This window comes from Ammospiza nelsoni, chromosome 3 (assembly GCF_027579445.1).
Source record: "Ammospiza nelsoni isolate bAmmNel1 chromosome 3, bAmmNel1.pri, whole genome shotgun sequence".
Lineage (NCBI taxonomy): Eukaryota > Metazoa > Chordata > Aves > Passeriformes > Passerellidae > Ammospiza > Ammospiza nelsoni.
The window spans coordinates 110328548-110341074 of NC_080635.1; the positions used below are offsets into that span (position 1 = coordinate 110328548).

The window sequence follows — 12527 nt, forward strand, 5'->3', positions numbered from 1 at the left end:
TTAGACTGCAGAAGCAGTGCACAGGATAAAGGCACAGGGCCACACACCAAACAATTAAGAGAAAACAAAATATTCAAGAGCTACTCATTAAGCAAGTACCATCCACCCTGTGCAGTAAATGAGCCTGTGGAAAAACTAGGCTGCAATCATGAAATTAAAGACTGTCTCAAAAAGCATAGGCACAGGCAAATTAAGGCTGTTCATGCATTCCCTAACTTGGACTGTTTGACTTTGCAACTTTAATAATACCCTTCTAACATCATTTTGGACCTAAGATATTTAAATTTCAAAAGGATTTGTACACAAATTAGGTGCAGCCCTCTGACTTCTGGCACGCTGCCTGCCAGGCCAGGCTGCTGCTGAGCTCCCTCACGGCTTTGGGAGAGCAGAGCAAGTGAGTGTGTCAGGCAGCGCTGGGCAGGGCAATGGCGCTCTCTGCTGGGTGAGCAGCAGCACGACAGCGGCTCTGGAGTCCATACCAAACCCCTACTACAGGGATACACGCAGGTGAACTGCTCCTGGCCCGGAGCTGAGTTAACAATTGCGGGAGCAATTGTTGGACAACGCCCTTGAGTGACAGACTTCACAAAACACACACTCAAGTTGCATTTTATATGCATGGATCAAGTGAAAATTCAGCCTTTCTGGACTCTCTAGTTATTTCTGGGGAAGCAGCTGTCTGGGGAGGTTTACTTCTAGCAACAGTTGCTATGTTGATGTTAAATACAGAAAAACTGTTTTTGAAAAGTTTCCTTTTACCATAGGAAAAAAATAATCTGATTCTTGCATAATTTGGAGAGACTTTTAGGCTAAAGCAGTATTTAAGAAAACATTTATGACTTACTACAAGTCAGAACAAACATGTTCTGTGGGAAGAAACTGTTTCAGACCAGTTTACTTGTTATCATGAAGGTTGTCTATTTTTGGTTTTTTGTATGAAGTGTTTGAGTGAAAATCTAGAGAGAGGAATGGGCAAGGGAAATCAGTGTCAAAGGGTCTGACAGAGGTAAGTGAAATGGGATCACAGACATCTATTGTTCTCTTTTTTGGAGGGAATCTCTGGAACTGGAAAAAGATGCCAGTCTGGAAAGAATTCAAGACTATCTAATCTTCATGTATGTAGTAATCAGTCAGAAACCAAAATTAAGTGGGAAAGAGAACTTGAGAGGAACTTTGGCACAGAGATGGTTTTTTTTAAGCATCTTTCTCTGAGGTTTCTCCTCATCCTGGCCACAATCAAGTGCAAACTGAGGCAGATCTGATCGACTCACAGCAGAGATTAAGAAAACATCAAAAAAATCCACATGCAATTAACAGACAGCAGAATCTCACCTTCTCTCCAGTAGAGAATGGAGTGGATGAGCTGTGTCACAGCTAATAGTGCAGAGAGAAACTTTGTGTGGGAATACTCTGTGTGGGGATATTGTAAGGAGGAAGATGAGAGAAGGTAATTTATGCACCTCAAGAACATCTATAAACTCCCTAGGAAAATTCCTCAACAACCAACCTTTTCAAACGGATCCCTTTAAAAGACCTGATTGAACTCCTACAAGGGAAAAAAACCAAAAAAAAACCACAAGAAAACTCAAAAAAATGAGGTGCAAAAGGTAGAAAAAAGTGACACTGACCTCAAGTCTCTTTTCAAGTGACTCTATCCTGTCCTTTTTGCTGGCCAGGTTAGCCCTTGTGTAGCGGCTCTGTCCAGGCAGGTACAACACTTGGCTGTAACATTCTTCCCACACCTGGTTATAAGCTTCACTTGACAGCTCTCCATGCCCCATTCCTTGCTTTACCACCTCCATCTCTTGTGCCAGTAGATCCTGTGCCTGTTGGAAAGGATGAGAGAAGCTGTAGTTACAATACACAGAATACAAGGAATTTTTTTTTTCTTTTCAAACCTTCAGTGTGCAATTCATGGGGGCAGCTTTTCCTTTCATACTCAAAGCTCACCATCAGGTTAAGCTAACTATGAAATCAAACACAGATGCTGTGGATTACAAATGAAACCCAGGCTAGAAGGCTCCTCACAGCACAACTATCCCTCATTTTATATAATTTGGCCAAACCTGACATCACTCTGGCGTGGCTAATGAAAGCTGTGGCACAGCGAGATACTTCATCTTGCTGCACAAGAACAGAGATAAAAGCAGGGACCTTGAGGGGAGGGAGAACTGTACAGACAGAAGCAGCTGTCCTATGAAACAAAAATCACTTTTCATTTCCTTTTACTTGCCCTTCTCCACACAACCTGGAAAGTCAAGTCCGAACATTCCCGGGTGAGCTGTGTAAGTTCTGCTGCAGGAAACACAACTCTGACTGCAACTAACACGTTCTGTGGCTGAAGAACTGTGAGATATGAGCACTCTGCTGCTTCCACTTTAGTTTTCAAAGTTTAACAATGAATTGAAAATATTCTTGTTGGTCTCACAACTCTTAATATTTCTGACAAAGAGCCTGGCCTACAAAACTACACAGGCACCCAGGTCCTTCTAATTTTATTAATAACTAAAAAACTAAAGCATCTTTTCCAGTCTAGACCTCATTGTTATAAGAATATGTCCATGTCCATGTCCATGTCCATGTCCTGTCTTTCAACAGCATTTACAGGTGCAGCACAAATTTCCCTATCAGCAGTAGGTATCTTACTTCAAGCAGATGTTATGTTTTGTAACTGCACACTGACCAGGTAGAAATTCAGGTATCACCAGATTAGATGATTCCACAGATACTGGGGAAGAGAAAATTAATTACTTGTTCTTGATGATCAAGACAGATAAAATAGGAGTAACACAACCACACCTGACAAAGCTAAATGTTATAAATTTCAATTAGCCAAGATCAGTACACTGTGAGGAACTACTTGAGGGTATTTACTTGTAGCACCAGAAGTGTTTCCCAGCTCCAGGAGCTCAGCACACCCTGCCCAGCACCACTGCCAATCCTTCCCAAAACAGAACTGCACATCAGGAAAAGCCAGGAGTATTTTATGAAAGGGTTTTAGGATGAAGATGTTCTAAAAACAAATGAAGTAAAGCAAAATAAACAAGGTCCAGATGAGATCACAGAGATAGGAAAATTTTCTGGTTTGAACTGGATTTTAGACAAGGGGTAATATTGTGATGAATGTCAGAGAGCAAGCAGGAATGCAAAAATCTTCTGCCCATCAGTTAGAAGATGAAACTTCCAGGGACTTTGAAGAAAAAATTCCAGACAAAAACTACTGGACCATGTAATAATCTCTAAGGGAAGTGATAGCAAACCTGATTCTTGCTGCACTTCAAAACAACCAGAGAAAGCACTTGGAGAACATTCCTAAGGGAACAATCTGACACTGGCAGGGCAGTGAAATTCTTCATGATCTAACTGTATTTTCCATCTTTAATGTCTCCTGGTAAGAGATCTTGAAGTATAATTTTTCATTTCACAGCAAATTGGAAGTACATACTGTTCAGTGTTTCTCCTTTCAGGATCTACATTCATTGGTCAGATATGGTGAAGGACATGGATTTAAAATCTGCTTGTGTATCTTTAGAGCCACCTTAAAGGAATAAGGGATTTAGGTGCAGAGATACAACAGGTATTGTCAGAGGACAAGTCTAAAGAGAGACAGACAACTTGGTGGCACGTGATTTTGCTCTTTTCATTCATTTTTATTCTTGTAGGCATTTGGTTAAAGGTTACTGGCACAGCTTCACAGGTGAAGCTCTTTGAAAGAGCTAAACCACAGAATTGCCTATCTGTCACTTGGCAGCAAAAGCCAACATCTGTAGCTGTTTAAATAAATGAACACCCTGAACTGGAACCCTGGTCCAGAGCTGCTGTTTAACTTGGGATTACAATGCAAAACAGGACACAGTGCCCAGGCCGCCCACTCACTGCAGCCGGCCAGGGCCCAATCTGCCTGCTCAGCACTTCTGGGCCAGGTATGGCTGCAAGGTCAGCTGCCACAGCCCAGCAGGCTCTGCAACAGCACAGCTTGCCTGGATTGAGCCGGACAAGCACAATTAAGCAACTTGATTTGCTGCTCCAGGGTACAAGCTGACTACCATTGTCCTATTCGGTCTGCACTGTTTTGAAGAAAATGCTTTGTGATTCTGGATTAATAAAATGCAGAGGCAGCACAAGGTGGGTATCACCTGGTTAACGCCTCAATGATTTAGCAGCAATTTACAGAAATGGCAAAGTAGAATTTGGTAACTGTTGAGGTATCATTCCTCCTACCCTTATCTAAAATGATAAGCAACCACAACAATTCAAATTTGTATCTCATTGACAATGTCTATGGGCAAATACAGCATCCTCATCATTCTGCTGAAAACCCAGATTAACATCAGCTCACAGAAAGCAGAATGTGCACTTAAATCATGCTTACTTATTAACTTATCCTTACTTAATGCTTGGCAGTGCTGGGTTAACGATCAAACCTGATTATCTGAGAGGTCTTTACAAGCCCAACAACTCAATGATTACAGCCCTTCAGACAACTCTCTGGAGACCTCCCAACTCAATTCTTTCCAGGCTTTTTTCCCTAATATTACACAACTATGCCCTAAAGAGACTTTAGGTCTCCTCAGGCCACACAATTCTCACCTTCTTGAGATCCTCTTTGGAGAACTTCTCATAGGGATTTTGTTCCAGGTAAGCCATGTGCTCTGCATTGTTGCTTCCAAATCCTGGGCCTTTGCCTTTCTTACCAGTAAACTGTTCTCCAAATGGATGATGTAAAAGATCAAAATGAAGCATGGTAATCATCTCTTTCTTTATGAGTTCTTCACTTTTCTGCAAGTCTGTTAGAGGTGGTTCCACATTTAAGGGCCTCAGTATCGTTTCATTAACCTGTTCAGGAATAAAAAAAGTTTGTAAATATAATATACACCTAAGATATTAAATTCATGTATCTCCACTCAAGTATGAATTTTATCTACCAGCTAAACCTCATAGAGGATGTGCCAAAACACTTGTGACACATGCAGCAATCTCAACATCTGTGCAGACAAAATACCACATGACAACTCTGCTGGGGAAGCTTCATGAAAATCAGCATAGTCAAGATTTCACTCTCTCATTATTTCCTTTGACTGTATTTCCTCCTATAATGGTTAAAGCCTTTATTTTTAATTTTTGTTCCTTAACAGTGAATTTTGTTTCCACTTACTTCTGAGGGCCGTGGCAGATTCTTCTGCACAGCTTTGTGCATTCTCTTCAGCTCCTTGGCACGCTCTGCTTCTCGAAGAGCCTAAACAGAGAAGCCAAGTGTTACTGCAGCCACTGTAACTCATCAGATGCTGCGAGGAATGTATGTGATACAAAAACTAATTGATTATTGCAGCAAAGATTCCTACTAGTATACAGACTTCATGTTACTAAGCCAGAGCTAAATAATGTGATGACAACATAATTCACTGCCTCTAAAGTGAGTGGGAAGAGCACAGCAGATTAACACCAACAGAAAAGAGATCTTCAAAAGTCATTTCCAGGCATCAAATCCTCCTTCAATCTCAACTGCAGCAAGATTTCATTCTTTACACATTTCTCTGTATGTGACAGCTGTTCTAAATTCTTCAGATATTAAATCCACCAGGAAAAGAAAGACTTAAATTAGCAGCCATGACTCTGTTTCTCATCTTCAATGACTTAAAGTACATATTTCACTAAAACAATACTTGTAAAGTGGAAAAACAAGTGAGAATTCTCTTTACAATATACTCTCAAGCAATAAATAACATGAAAAGCCAAGGTTGTCAGGAACTTCAGGAACAATGACCAACATCTTCCATGTTCTAATCCCAGCATGTCACATCTTCACTTGAAGGCAGGATGTTCTTCTCTTGTATGATGGTACAACTCAGATTCTTTATTCTACACACATACATTACTTGTATTTATTCAGACTTTTTATTAGGGTATGTATGCACAAGACATACAAATACCTGTATAAAACATGTTCCTCCCCAAACAGGACACATGAGGAATCAAATTCTGGGAAATGCTTATCCTATTTAAAGACCAAAGCATAGGATTTTTTAAAATATTTTGTTCACTTGTCAAGGCACAGCCATTTTCAAAAAGTTCTCTGGACTCAAAAATCCCATTTATTTTTATGAAAAATGTATATTTATATAAGGTATATAATAGAAAGAGATTTGCAAAACAGAATTTAGGCTTAGCAATAAATAGAAAAGGAACTGTTTTTAGAAAGATTTAAAGTGTCTCTGGTTACTGGCCAGTACAGCCAATTAACTGGCAGAATTTAGGCTTGTACTTTATCCAGTGTTCCTTGATTCTAAACCAAAACACAACAAGGACTCATTCACAAATTGGCTGTCTGGGTAATACTCTGGTAGTGGCCAAGGGTGCCAATTCCCTGCATGGCAGATTTTTATCTGTGTGCTACCTGCCTGCCTGAGCTTGTATACATCTGTCTAAGCTTTCACAAACAGCAACTTTTAACTTTGAGAGAATAACTTGAAACTGAAAAAAAAGCACAGCTCTTATGTGCTTAAAATCAAGCAAGTGTCACTGTAGAAAAAGGCTTTTAATTAAATTTTTATATTCTGGGGGATAAACATAGCAGGTAGGACACAGGCACTCTTAGGGACTTCATCCTAGAAAATGATGTGATACATAACACTAAGAAATTAACAAAATTATTTAGAGAGAAAACCGATTTGGCCTCTGTGTGTGCATACTCTGTTAGGAGCAAAGAAAACAGGTAAATTTTACTTTGCTATCCTGTAGAAGCTGTACCTCTTCCATTGAACAGGTGTGAAACGATGGGAACCATACAGTGAACACATTTTATTTTATACAAAAAGCACCATCCACATCTCACACACTGACCTGCTTGCGGGCTTCTATATCAGCAGCATCTTCTACAAAGGTTTCATCTACTTCATGTTCTTCAAGTTCCTTCTCTGCATTTTCAGGCAGAACAATCTCAAAGTCATTCTTTGGAGCAGGGAGGGCCATGAGCCCCATGCGCAGGTGCTCCCGAGACTCCCTCTCCTGTGGGAAGAGCAGGGAGATGTGATTCTGGATTTATACCCTGAGTGCAGTGCAATGCCCTGAGAGCAACACAATCACACTCCACTCATCTGCATTAACACACTGATTATTCCACCTCAGTCTGCTGCAAAGCCAGCCAGCACCAGATCTGGATCTGGAGAGTCCACCAGGGATTTGAAGCCTCAGTTTCCCTTCTAGCAGTAAAAAGTCCTTTTACTATAAAAAGGCTAAGAGAGAACTAAAGTATAACTACATCAAATAAACCTCCTTCAAGCTAAGAGGAGCTCTGGAATTTTGAATTTGAAGAGTTATTTTTGTGACAACATGGCAAACACTTGGAGTGGTATCTTAGCTAGGCCAAAAAGAAAACTGCCAATAGCTCAGGTGGGAGATATTCAAAGCTATAGCTGAGGCTGAAGAATCAGCCACAAAAAAGGAGTTCCCAAGGTGCTACCTATTAGGTGTATGCCCTTTTATGCCATGTCTAATTGGCAGGGCCCATCTGGCTAAATCTCCAAGGATGGAAACATCTGCTGCCAAAGGTAATGAAAAAGCCTGGATGGGACTCAGGTTTCTCAACATCTCAAACCCCAGTGCTCCAAACAGCAAAAATTAAACTCCTTTAGCTCAGTGTTGTCAACAGAGCAGACTGATGCAAAGGTCTTGTAGGTAAATCAGGAAGTCAAGATGATGAGGAATTTGAGGATTCTGTAGGATTGCAAGAAAAATGAATCGTTGCTCAAGATGCATTTCCTGCTCAGCTTCAAAGATAGAAATAGGATGGAAACTTAACTATGACTTCTCCAAAAAACAGTTTTAGTGTGTTTACTGAGCACACTGAAAGCCATTCTAAGAGGCAAGACTTCTGTTCTTTTAAATAAAGATTGTATTTTATTATGTGATGAGGACGGACCCCTAGACAGGCGAAAGCAATATACATTTTATTAGAAAATAAAAATATTTTCAGCAGATGAGAACTAAAAACCTGAAAATAGATAGAGCACAGATTTCCACTTCTTAAGTACTACTCACCATTTGTTTTGCATAGGATGGGTCACTGTAATCTGCCATTCCCTCCTCTGGGTTGATGTTCAGTTTATCCCGCAGGGGAGTTCTCCCAGGAGTTGTGCCAAGGGCAGGTTTGGGAGTCAGCCCTCCCCGAGGAGTTAAACTCTCTGACCCCTGAGAGGGTGTTCTAGTGAAGTGCAATTAGTCATTAGTTTTTTACTAAAGAACTCAACTTACAGAAGTCTGAAAAGTCACATACACACAGTCTATATATTCAATCTAGAGCTTTTCTTGGGAGGCAGTAAAATTGTAAAGTGCAATTACAAGAATACTAAAAATAAATCATTTAAGTCAAGGTGCAACCAAGGTCCTGTCAAACTGAAATCTAGGCACATCATCATTTCAAGAGAAGCTTCAGGAACTCCACCAACACAAACTCCCCCTGCTGCTTTTGAGAGAAGAGCTTATCCAGTCACCAGGCATTACTCTGGGATGCAGTAACCAGGGCTGAATTGCAAGCTCTGATTTCCCCAACACCTGGGCAAGTCAATTGCTCTGAAATCATCTGGCCCAACAGCCGTCCCACGCTGCAACTGAATGGATCATCCTAAAATGCCTCTTTGCTTTCACTGACTATTGAAGAAGTAATTACATTATAAGAATCACTACTAAGCATCTGTGGTTAGACAACATAGATTAAGTCTTAGATTTTGTTGGCCCCAATTGCTTCTCCTCTAGACTAGGAAGGAATATTGTTCTCTATCCCAATGACCTACTACATGAATGAGGGGCTACTTCATGGACTGACTAATTTGATGAATTTTTTGATTAATTGATTAATTGATTAATTTTTCCTTCTGCTCAAGGAATTTTACCACTAACAGAGCATTTCTACAAGCAAGCCAAGTTGATCCACAGGTAACATATTTACATCTGCAAATCTGAACTTCAGAAGCTAAAAAAACACCACAAAAAATTCCAAACAACAAAATTAGAGCATCTCTACCTTCTGAAATATAAAATAACGCAAATCAACAGCCAGATCACTCCAGGTCAAATTCTACATTCATTTTGCACCACACTGACACTAACAGATCTTCAAAAAAAGCACTCACTGCTGGAACTGCTCTTTTTAATTAAAAGATCAGGGTTTTTGCACACAGCTTCTAAACAAAATAAAGCTGCTTTGGAAAAGCTGCCATAAAGGTCCTTTTTATTTCATTCTCCACTTTTCCTACTAAACATGATACAAGTAAAATTAGAACCTAAGTGGAAAAATCTGACACACAAAATGTACCAATTGTAACCTGTTTTAGCTGCATGGTATTTGACATTTGTGGGATATGTATTTGCTCACTGTAAGAGTTAAACCAGCAATTCTGTACTATTTAGATTGGCAATATAAGAAATATTTTATTTTGGATATATATGGCTTACAAAATATTTACTCCAGCTTTTCAAAAATTCAGTGTGGGTTTGGCTGAGGGACCTCCCCCATCTTTGATTCCAAGGTAATACTTTGGAAAGGCCAGGATCCACATACAGAATGACACTCCAGCTTACTATTTATACTCCTGCATTACCCCAGAATAATTTCTACTGCTCCAGACCACAGAAGGCCACATTTTGGATCAAAACTCCAGTGAGCTGTGTGAATACAGATGAAGAGGACATGGCTGAGGCTTTCTAAAGACAGAGAAGGAGAAACTTGTACAACAAGGGCTTGAAATAAAAGTGAGTTTCTTTTGAAGCTCTGATCATGACAGTATTTTACACATCAAAATCTGCTCTGTTCACCCACCTCCAAACAGACCCATGCCCACCCAGGCACCCATCACAAAAGGAGTCTGTTTACCTGAAAGGTGTGGAAAGCACAGTATTTGGAGTCTGAACAACCTGTTTCTGTGGTGTTACCCCCGAAAAGTCACTTTCATGCAAGGGAGTATTAAGACCTCCTTTCAGAGGAGTATCCACATTTGTGAGAGCCATCAGATTCTGGGCCTCCTGTGTAACAGACAACACAAGCAGGGCTTCACCAAGACATTCACAGTCATGTTTAAACAGATTCAGTAGCAGCAAGAATAACTGAAGAGTTATTTGAATATCAGTTTGTGGAAAATGTTTAAAACTTCTTAGCTTTAACACCCATACACTGGTATTTATAAACCCTACTGTTCCACTGAGAGACATTTGAACTTCATTTCCAGTAAAATATGTTTTAAACTGGAGTTGCAAAACTGGGTGTTTTATTGTTTCAGCTTCCTTCAGTTTGCCAGACTCCACAAATCTCCAAGATCTTGACTGAACTCTCAAATAATTCTAAGAATCCTTATTTTAAAAAGGAAGAGCACACTTGAACTCTGAAACCTGAATTCAATCAACTTTATCCAAACTGCACTTCAAAGGCAGTGTTCCAAAAGAGATGGTCACTATTCAGATTTTTGGTCCATGACTCAACTGAGGCTGTTATGAATAGCTCCCTTCTTTATTTCATTTTTCCTTATTACAGTGAAGAATTAAGTCTTCCTAAAAATGAACTAAATATACTACTGCAAATAGCAAATATATTCCCAGAAGACCACTAATCTACCTGTGTATATGCATAATGGTGTGGCATTTATAATAAACTCCATTTGAAGGTGAGCCTGAGCATTCCTGCAACCACTGTACAGACTTAGGTTATGATCTGCAGAGCCAGGAACTTTCTCTTTTCTCCTACCATGGAACTGCAGAAATATAGCTCATTGTCAACTCAGAGGGTTTTTTTGTTTTGGAGTGGGATATTTGGGGTCTTGTTGCACACTAGCTGCACTGATTTGATTTATCCATTTCCAAATACTCAACAAAATGTTACTCAACATAACCAGTTTTTGAAAAATCCAGGCAATCAGAGGTTGCAAAGGCAGGTTTTGGCTAACCTAAGTTTTAAGCCAATAAAGTGCTATGAAAACATGCTTGCATTGTTGCACTTAATTACTACTTGTTATTTGAAACAAAAGTTGGACAACATAAAATACACTGTTTTAAGGAGATGAACATCTTCAGCACTGAGAGACACACAAGGAAGGGAAAATTATGCAAAACTCCAAGAGAATGGTAAAAAGCTTCACACAATATATGACTGAAAGAAAAATAATCAGAATGCTTTGAAGCACAGTGACAATTGATTAAATATAAGCAGGTCTGCTTTATGCCCTCCAGTGTGTCCTGAAGATTGGGACTGCTTCAAATCCCAACACTGCACATAATGTAAGGAATGTTTCTCTGGCACTTACACATTCTACTCAGTTGACTCCTGCTCCAAAACTTAAAACCCATCCTGTACACTTGTACTGTACCTGCAGGATCCTGTCCTGGGCTGCTGGAGTTTTGGGAGTCCTCAGAGCTATGCTGTTGTTGGTTACATTATATTCAGACAGAAGAGTGCTGGAAGCTGAGTTTGTGATTCCAGATTCCTCAGCAGTCTGCCGTGCAATCTCACTTGCTTGGCCAACTTTTACAACTTCTTCAAGTTCTGTATCAGATATCTTTGAAAGAGAAAATCCCAAGGCACAGTAAGATGCAATGTAACTATGAGATCCATGCAATAAAACAAAAAGCTCTGTTTGGTATTGGCCTTACAAGTTGTTTATCATCAGTAAACACCTCACCTGAGGAGCTGGAAGCACCAGTTTACTCCTTTTCTTGGTAAATTCTGACACTCCACTGGTCTGCAGAATAGCTGAAGGCAAGTCTGACTCTTTTTTCCGTTTCATGTGCTGCTTGTCCTTTTTGCGCTCTCTTCCCTCCCTCTCACTGTCATTATGGAAAACAGAATCATTTCAGAACACACAGAGCAGCTACAAAGCAAAGCAAAGAAGCCAAGAGCAAAAAGGCTGTGCCCTTCTCAAACACTGGATATGCTGAAATAAAACACTGCAGGAAGAGTGGAGCACCTTGTGGGTGATTAGATGTGATCTTGCATCTACTACAGGGCAGAACCTACTACAGGGCAGTGTAATGCTTTTAAATCATGGAATTAGCCAACAGATTCAGCTTTTAGGCTGAAAAACTACAATAAACAGGGTCACTGGATCAATAAAAAAATGTCAGGCCAAGAATTTAGATAGTAAAAATAAGGGAATGTGAAGAGTCCCTTTTTCTCCAGCAGAGAAAAGGAGAAAGGGAAAATGAGTATTTTCTTTTGTGGAAAGTGGGAACCAATTTCTGTTCAGTCTTTAATAAAAATGGCATTTCCTTCAAACAGCAATGGAGGCACTCAGTGAAATCATAACCTTTAGTCTGAAGCTCCTGCCTGACCCTCTGAACACAGAGCCGTGCAGAAAGACCTGTTAGTAATGCCACATGAGTTAATAAACCAAATTGTACATGGCACTGAACTCTCTCAGTAAAAAGCAGTTTTGGCAGTAATGGGAAATGCAACTGTACAATTAAGTATGTACCCAAGAGTGGCATTTAACTTCTCAACTACACTTTTGGGGATTTCTGGGGGGGATGGGGAGAAATTAGGCATT

The 12527-nt window shown here is 40.0% G+C and overlaps 1 protein-coding gene across 1 annotated transcript in view; it reads right to left on the reverse strand.

The window, feature by feature from the left end:
- The window catches only part of CDC5L (cell division cycle 5 like), a 31943-nt gene that overhangs the window by 12601 nt on the left and 6815 nt on the right, over positions 1 to 12527 (reverse strand). Inside the window, exons 7-14 of the mRNA XM_059467965.1 lie at positions 11664 to 11808; positions 11352 to 11540; positions 9869 to 10017; positions 8038 to 8200; positions 6841 to 7005; positions 5156 to 5236; positions 4591 to 4836; positions 1629 to 1826 (exon numbers count right to left, since the gene is read on the reverse strand). Coding sequence (XP_059323948.1) covers positions 1629 to 1826; positions 4591 to 4836; positions 5156 to 5236; positions 6841 to 7005; positions 8038 to 8200; positions 9869 to 10017; positions 11352 to 11540; positions 11664 to 11808 — 1336 coding nt within the window. The remainder of the gene's footprint in view (positions 1 to 1628; positions 1827 to 4590; positions 4837 to 5155; positions 5237 to 6840; positions 7006 to 8037; positions 8201 to 9868; positions 10018 to 11351; positions 11541 to 11663; positions 11809 to 12527) is intronic.